Source organism: Raphanus sativus, unplaced genomic scaffold (assembly GCF_000801105.2).
Source record: "Raphanus sativus cultivar WK10039 unplaced genomic scaffold, ASM80110v3 Scaffold0581, whole genome shotgun sequence".
Classification (NCBI taxonomy): Eukaryota; Viridiplantae; Streptophyta; class Magnoliopsida; order Brassicales; family Brassicaceae; genus Raphanus; species Raphanus sativus.
This window is the reverse complement of record NW_026615899.1, coordinates 25,309-34,279: the sequence shown is the minus strand read 5'-3', so window position 1 is coordinate 34,279 and position 8,971 is coordinate 25,309. Positions and strand designations below refer to the sequence as shown.

The window sequence follows — 8,971 nt, the reverse complement described above, 5'->3', positions numbered from 1 at the left end:
ACATAGAATTACCCTGAGAAAATAACTTATTGAGCTGCGATTTAAAATTCAAGTTTTAAGTCTAAGAAAATGAAGCTCTAAACATTATACGGTTGGTTTTATATTCATAATGATAATACCAATATTTTCTTAACATTTCAATATATTTTGATAATATTTAGTAAATTATATCAAAACCATATAACAATTCTGGAAAACATAAAAATATGTACCAAATAAGATAATATATAAAGCATAAAAGTCAATTTTCTAAAATTTAATTAATGTATATACGGTAAAATCAAAAATTTCTTATTTATAAATAAAAGTATTCAAAATAGAAAAAAATGTAAAAAGAAAATTTGTAAATTAATATTTATATATATTAATAAAATTTTACAATCTCAACATTATTAATTTATAGAGGTTCTACTGTATATACACTCTTTTTAATTAAATATTTGACGCATTAGTTAGATATAGCATATGAATACAACATATAAATGTTTTTTTACAACATATAAATGTTAAGTTGCTTTTTTTATGATAGTATTTTAATACTAGTAATTAAAAAGACTAACAGGGACATGATTTTTATTATAATATTCAAACAAATTTACCTAAAATTAATTTTGTTTTTGGAAAAATGCAATTTTGCGGATTTTGACAAAAAAAAAATTAGCGATTTTAGTGGTTTTAGCTGAAGATGCGGTTTTATGTTTTGGGTGAAAAACATAATTTATCAGTTTCTGCTGGAAAAACATATTTTTTAGTTTTGGTGAAAATGCGAATTTCCATTTTTTTACAAGAAAATGTGATTTTCCAATTTTGTTTTTGGCGCAAAAAAAACAATTTTACGATTTTGGCGGAAAATATGATTTTACTATTTTGGTTGGACTGGCTGGAAGATAGAATATTTTGGTTTCAGCGAGAAAACATATGTTTACATTTTAGCAAGAAAATGTGGATTTACATTTTTGACAGCAAAAAGTAATTTTACGTTTCAGTCAAAAATATATATTTTTATATTTTAGCAAAAAATACAATTTTACAATTTTGGTAAGAAAACATAATTTTATGATTATGGTGGGAAATGCGATTTTGTTTTATGGAAAATTGAGATTTTCAGGTTTTGCCGTGAAAGCGTGAATTTGCCGATTAAATGATTATCTAATTATTATAATAAATATTTTAGTTAATTTTTATATTTGTATTAAAGGTATTTAAGTTTTTAAAATTTTGGAATGTAATTGCGACATTTAAATTCTATATTTTTGAATCTCGAATATCTGGATACTCTAAATTTTATATGTAAATGATAATGTAATAATATCCACTAAACAATATCTATTATATTAAAACAGAAGTCATAACTTCTAATTCATGTGTGATTTTTTTAAAAAATGGACTACTTACTAGACTTTGTCACACTGTACTTTTATCTATTATTAATCTTCATATTAAATAATATCATTTAATATCTTCATTTTTATTTACGATAAAAATAAATATTAATTTAAAAAATTCTAACAAAATCTTTGAAGTTTTTTTTCAGAATCCTTTTAAAATTTATTTTCGAAAATTGATTAATTTAAAATTTAGTTGTCATAAAATTACGGGTCTAGATTATAGTAAATTAAATACAAAATAATTCTGAAGTATGTCATTTTTAACAAATCTAACATTTTATTAAAATTACTATATTGAACTAAATATGATAAAATCATTTTAAATTGATAAGTTAGTATATTTTATTTTCATAAATATAAAACATTTATTCTAAAAATATAATATGTTGGTAGAATGGTTTAACATTAATAAACTATATAATACAAGTATAAAAAGTTAACTTTTCTTAAACTTTTATATATACAATAATTTATTTTATAAACTAAATAAACAAAACAAATTTCTCAAGGAAATCTAGCACTTTGAATTACGGGTCGGGATCATAATAAATTAAATATAAATAAATACATAATAAGAAGCAATCTATTATACTAAAATAGAAGTTATAATTTCATTTCATGTGTGATATTTTAAGTTGGACTATTATTTAGAATATTTATAAACTACACATAACTTAACTATAATATCATTTAGTATCTTCATTTTTATTTAAAATAAAAATAAATATTAATTTAAGAAAATTCTAACAAAATCTTTAAAGAATCTTTTCAGAATCTTTTCAATATTTTTTTTCGAAAATTGATTAATTTCAATTTTAGTTGTCATAAAATATAATCAGAAATTTAAATTTAATTTAGTTTTGATTTAAAAACAAAAATATATTATTATATAAAATATTGTAATGATAATAATAGCCACTTAAAATGATTACTTTTCAAAAATACATTTTACAAAGATTTTACAAAGATTTTAAAAAGATTTTGTTGGAAAGCAATATCCATTTCTGTTTAATTATATAACATGTATAAAAATTAACTTATCTTAAAATTTTATATATACAATAATCTATTATATAAACTAAATAAACAAAACAAATTACTAAAAGAAATCTAGCACTTTGAATTGCGGATCGAGATTATAGTAAATTAAATACAAAATAATTCTGAAGTATGCCATTTCTAACAAATCTAACATTTTAATTAAAACTACTATATTGAACTAAATATGATAAAATTATTTTAAATCACAGTTAAAAAAAATTATTTTAAATTGATAAGTTAGTATATTTTATTTTCATAAATATAAAACATTTATTCTAAAAATATAATATGTTGGTAGATGGTTTAACATTAATAAACTATATAATACATGTATAAAAAGTTAACTTTTCTTAAACTTTTATATATACAATACTTTATTATATAAACTGAATAAACAAAACAAAATTTTCAAGGAAATCTAGTACTTTGAATTACGGATCGGGATCACAATAAATTAAATATAAAATACATACATATATATATATATATATATATATTTATATGCGATCATTTGAAATAGTTAGTTAATTAACAGCATGAAAACTATAAAATTATTGTAGTTGAAATATGATTTAAACATTTAAATATATAAATAATCTTAAAATATATACTAACTAAATAAACCAAATATATATATATAAACATAAAAATAAATATCCGCACGGTTGTGCGGGTCAAAATCTAGTTTTAGTATTAATATCCAAATGCAGTGTCTCAGTACAAAAACGAAGATGGTCTGAGTGTGGATGTCTTAGACCAATTTCAACTAATATCAAAGAAAGATAACACTGACTAATAAGCTAGCGCTCTGAATTTAGCGAGACTTGAACATGGTTAACATATTCTCATTTCTATTTTTATTGGGTAAAAGGTGGTTAAATGTATAAATAATAATATTTTTATTTTTTTAAATATACAGAATTAAATATTTTTAATTTGCATGTATGAAATTAAAAGATAATTAAAACTAAAAATACTATTTAGTTTTTCAAAATTTTCAAATTTCCGAAATTATGAATTTTTATGTTTGGAACTCCGCCAAGAGAAATATTCTTTTTTTTTCAAGAGAAATATTCTTATGGGAATCTATGTTGTTTACGAAAGATAAAGGAGCGAAAACTATTTTTTTTATGACATTAGAATATTTTTTTGAACATCAGAAAAGAAATATTCTAATGTCATAAAATAATAGTTTTCGCTCGAATATATAAATACCAATATGGTGCACACACTCAAAGAAAAGTAAGAGTAAAAAATAGGAGGCTGACAGATCCAGAAAGAACTAGAAGAGAAACGTGACTAATTGTTTATTCATTAAAGGAGACAACTATTCAAAGGTTTAACTTTATTTCTGGTCTATATGGTCAAGTCCGAGCTGGACATGTGTCTCCACTTTTTCTTCTTGCTTCCATGCACTTCTTTTCCTTTTCTAATCAATATTTACTCGATAAAAACTCCTTACATTTAAATGTGATATGGTTTTGATGAATAAATGATTAGAGAAATGTTTTTTAGTTTTACGAAGTTAATAAAATATTTTGGAATATTGTTTCAATGGAGATCGGAGCCTAGTGTACCATTGACCAAGTCCAAGTGTACAGTGACTAGAGCAGCCTGAGTTACGGCTTTATGCCAGCATCAGAAGCCCTACATGTCTCACTCAATTCAATTATAAAATTCTAATTGAAATCTGATTAACGCACTAATCGATAATTCAGTATTAAAATTGAGGTCATGCTTCCTCTGGATTACTATATAAAACCCTCTCTCGCCTCCTTGTAATCACCATGCTCTCTTCTTCCTTCTTCATTCGCTCTCGCTCTGTAATATCTCGTTCATTAAGGTGCTTTTCACTTGCAAATTTATTTTATGTTACATTGTTTGAGATATCTCTCTCTCACCAGTAGTTTGAGAAGTGGGAGAATCAGTTTATCATTTAGTAGATCAGCTGCATGAGCTTTACTTATCATATACTCTCTGAATTGTGGATCCAAGTTTTACTGTTTTGCTTTTTTTTAGCACTAAAATGTATTAAATTTTAGTTAAATGAAAGAAGCGGTACTTAAAAAGAAGAGTGTATCAATTTAGGTTGCATGTGTAGATTGATGTTCATGGGGGTGATAACTGATAGAGATGGATCTGTCACATTGTTTGAGAAGTGGGAGAATGAGTTTATCATTTAGTAGATCAGCTGCATGAGCTTTACTTATCATACTCTCTGAATTGTGGATCCAAGTTTTACTGTTTTGCTTTCCCTTTTAGCACTAAAATGTATTAAATTTTAGTTAAATGAAAGAAGCCGTACTTAGAAAGAAGAGTGTTTAAATTTAGGTTGCATGTGTAGATTGATGTTCATGGGGGTGATAACTGATAGAGATGGATCTGTCACCTTTTTCGTGTTTGGTTTCTCATCTCCATTTACTTTTGTTAAGATGCATATGTTTCGTAAAAAAATTATATCCTTGATCGTATGCTTTTTTGGTATAAAATATCTTATTAATATGCACACCTAATGCATGATCCGTGTCTTTCTAGTAGCTAGTGCGATTGTCATTTCCCATTGTAATTGTACTTAGTGGCCATGTTCCTTTTACGTATGAACATCATATTAGAAAAGAAGAAACAAATCGACTCTTGTGATCTTTAATTTCATTTTGTTGCATCTTCTTTAGTCACACTTTAAGGTAAACAAAAAGTTTTACTGAAAGTCTCTGCCCAAATTATATGTAATTTAGGAACACATCCTTGTTCATTATCTTTATTATATTTTTGCAAATTAACACTGACTAGGTGATTAGACTAGATTAGACCAAACATTTCGATATTTTCTTAGATGATTAAAATAAAAAGTACTTTTCTAAAATTAGCGATACATGATTTTTTTTTTGGTAATATTCACATATCTTTGTAACATGAATTAATCTGAATCTGAAAGCCATATGCCACTGTTTATGCAGTGCTACATTTAAGCATGGAGCTGTAGTGGTTGACTAAATTGAAGACTGATGACAGGTTCGCTCGAGTTGTCTCTCATGTCTAGACCATTTGTGAGAAGGGGTTTTATAGGTGCACCTCACCAATCTCTAAATGACTAAATATACAATTAGTATTAGGCTCATATAAGGAAGTTAACTTCTATACATAAAGTGCACTGATGACTTTTCCAGATGCTATATAGATACTTTTTAGAATTAGGTCATGCCAAGTCTCCAACTCATATATAATCGTATACACTTTTGGACATACATTTTCCCTAAGAGATGCCAAACTTCTGTCTGGAGTGGAGCTTTCTCGTGATAGCTCATAATTTGTAGCTTGCACAACTTAAGCTACACTAGTTTACTTGATAAAAAAATTGAGTGGAGTGGGGGAGGTGCTGGATTATTTCCCCTTCTCATCGATGGTCTAGATTTGCGAGGTGACTCTAATAGTGGTAAAGAGAAACAGTGATCTCGGGAAGCATCCACAATAATGATATTCCTGAATAAGGTTTGAAAATTCTCAGCTTGTAAAATTATTATTGTATTGCTAAATTTAGACCAGTGATCTGCTATAATGCAGCACATTAAAAACTTCCGAGTATAGTTTTGTGAGTTGTTTTGTCAGGTTTAGTAACATCATGCCGTTATTCAAACTTAACGTGAACGATAGCTGCAGAAGCAAGTAGCTATGACTTTGTTGCAATGTCCTTTGCAAGAACTAAAGAAGTCAGAAAAAGAAGGATTTATCGATGAAAGAGCAAAGTGGACGGGTGGTGTTACCTTTTGACTTGTTGTCATCATTCTCTCATTCATTCATTTCATGCTGCAACAGAAAACCCCATGTGTTAAAGACATTTCTTGTAAATTGATACGTACCATTACTCGGTAGATTTGTAACCACAAATGAAAAACTATGACCTTAATCTACTCCTTCATTTTCATTTTATTTGTCAGATTTCACATTGAGATTTCACATAGATCAAGAAAACTATCAAAAACTTACTATTCTGTTCCTAACTAATACATTGTTTCATTCGAATATGTTAATTAATGAGTTGAAAGGGTAAGAATAAAATGGAAAAAAAGAATAAATAAACGCATTGACAATGACACTTAAAATAAAACAAAATTTAATTTTAGAACGACAACTAATATAAAACGGAGGAAATATATATTTAGCCAATGCTAAGATGAATATAGTTACTTCTTATTCATGGATGATATTAGCATAAAACAAGTATGAGTGATGTTATATAGCATAATTAATAAATTTTCTTCTTTTCGTATGGTATTCCGTGAAACTATTGTTTTCTTTTTTGCCAAAACATTTGGTTTGATAATTTGCGGACCATCTACGTATGTTTACAAATTCCGAAAATCTATGGAATCCAAAACTAATGTTTGCCGATGACCAGCGCTGCTAGTGAGTGTAAATAGGAGTCCGTGACAGGCCTGCCTCCAGGCTGCAGCTGAGTTATTTACTCCATACCCAAATTATATATATATATATATATATATATATTTATATCGATGGTGTATTTAGGTAATCAATCCATGACCAAAAGTATCACAATCTTTTTTGACCGAAAAAAAAGTATCACAATCTTTGTGTTTGAACCGGTCAAACACATTAAATGTGGCAACAAACCGAAATAAACAGTATAGGCTTAGCCTAACGTATTATAACAGTTTTAGGCAATGTCTTAATGGTCTACAAATACAAAAGCATTAATGGGTTTCTCTCTTTATCCATCTTGGGCCTTTTGACTCTACTAGAAACTAAAGGGTAAAACGGAACTTTCAAGTCTCCCTTTGATCGATCGCTGCCTATATATATAGTCGCCTGCAAAAACTAGGGTATAAAAGCCCCAAATTATTTTCTCCGCTCAAGAGAACCAAATCCTTCGCAATCGGACCCCAACGGTAGCCGTACCAATCCTTCTTCTTACTTCGCCGGAGATCGGTAAACCCTCTCTATTTTCTCATCTCTTTTATTTTGTCGAAAGCTATTTCAGATTTCCCGATTTGTTTAGAAATTCGATTTCGATGATTTTTGAGTTTGCTTTGAATCGGGCAGATCGTTAGATAATGGCGACGTTTGAGCTATACAGGAGATCGACCATAGGGATGTGTTTGACGGAGACTTTGGATGAGATGGTTCAGAGCGGTACCTTGAGCCCTGAGCTAGCTATCCAAGTCCTTGTTCAGTTTGATAAGGTTACTTGATCTTTGGAGTCTTTTGGTTTTTTGCTTCTGTGGTTTTTTTTTTTTAATTTTGTTTCAGTCTGATATATATGTGTCCTTTTTGTATAGTCCATGACTGAAGCTCTGGAGAGCCAAGTGAAGACCAAGGTGTCTATCAAGGTGATCTTTCTCTCTTGTTTCGCTTTTTTTTTTTTTTTTTAATTCTTTGTTTGTAATACTGAATCTTAGTTAACGGTAATGGGTAAAAGTAAACACACATGTCTGTTTGTGATTGGTAGCTCTAAATAATCTTGCTCTAGTTCGTTTTGGTTGGTTTGAACCTGATGCAGTATTCATATTTCCTGGAAGTAATTTTCTTAGAGTTGAAAGTTTAGGGAACTTTAACATTGGAGCGCAATTATTCGTGTCTTTGGAGAGTTTATTAGTTCATGCTTCCACTAGTTTCATGATTTTGTGTCAGTTTTGAGTTTTTTTGGTGGCAACTTGATTTAATCTTGTATGGATTCAGTCGAGATCACAGTTTGTCTAGGTGTTATGTATGAATAAAAAGGCTGAAGCTAGTTCATATATATATGAGTTCTTAGAGGTATAATGTTCAACTTGAGGATTAGGCTGTATGGATTGAGTTATCTGGCTAATAAGTAGGAACTGACATCTGTTATCCCCAAGATTATCCAGATCCATACATCTTAGCATCATGTTATTTATGCTAGTGTTTCTGATGATTGACGTTAATTCTCTTTGGACATAGTAACCACTAGTCGTAGCCAATTATTAAACGCTGCACACAAGATAAGAGAGAACGTTTGGCAGATGCTTAAATCTCGTTTTTTAAATTCTTGTACAGGGGCACTTGCACACTTACAGGTTCTGTGACAACGTATGGACCTTTATATTACAGGACGCAATGTTCAAGATTGACGACCGTCAAGAGAATGTTAGCCGGGTCAAGATAGTGGCATGTGACTCTAAGCTGCTCACACAGTGAGAGATATGTAATAGATTTTTGAGTTTTCCCTTTTTCACTTTGTAAACTCAAGCACTTGCTATATGTTGAGCTCCATTTGCAGCCATCAATTTAGCCCCTTTATATGTACATTATCGGCCCAAAGACATATGGGACTCCTGTTTCTATGAGAAAGTTCTTAAGATTCACCATCTCTCTCTATCTGTATCGCACTTCTCCATGTCAACTATTCCCTTTCTCTCTTGCACTTAAGTATTCATACTGAACCCATCTCTTTCTTGCTATCCTCCAGTCTGAGACAAAAAAAATAGTCTCTGTCTTATTCAGTATATGATAAAGTGCAAGGGATGTTTACAACAAGTTTGAGGGATGCTGCTTTATTCAATATA

The 8,971-nt window shown here is 28.9% G+C and overlaps 1 protein-coding gene across 1 annotated transcript; it reads left to right on the top strand.

Moving 5' to 3' along the window:
- Positions 1-7,093: 7,093 nt before the first annotated feature.
- On the top strand, positions 7,094-8,773 carry LOC130502486 (transcription initiation factor IIA subunit 2-like). The gene is made up of 4 exons (XM_056997284.1): positions 7,094-7,373; positions 7,488-7,627; positions 7,724-7,774; positions 8,463-8,773. Exons 2-4 carry the CDS (start codon positions 7,499-7,501, stop codon positions 8,601-8,603), a joined length of 321 nt encoding a protein of 106 aa, XP_056853264.1. The 5' UTR covers positions 7,094-7,373; positions 7,488-7,498; the 3' UTR covers positions 8,604-8,773.
- The last annotated feature ends 198 nt before the right edge of the window (positions 8,774-8,971 follow it).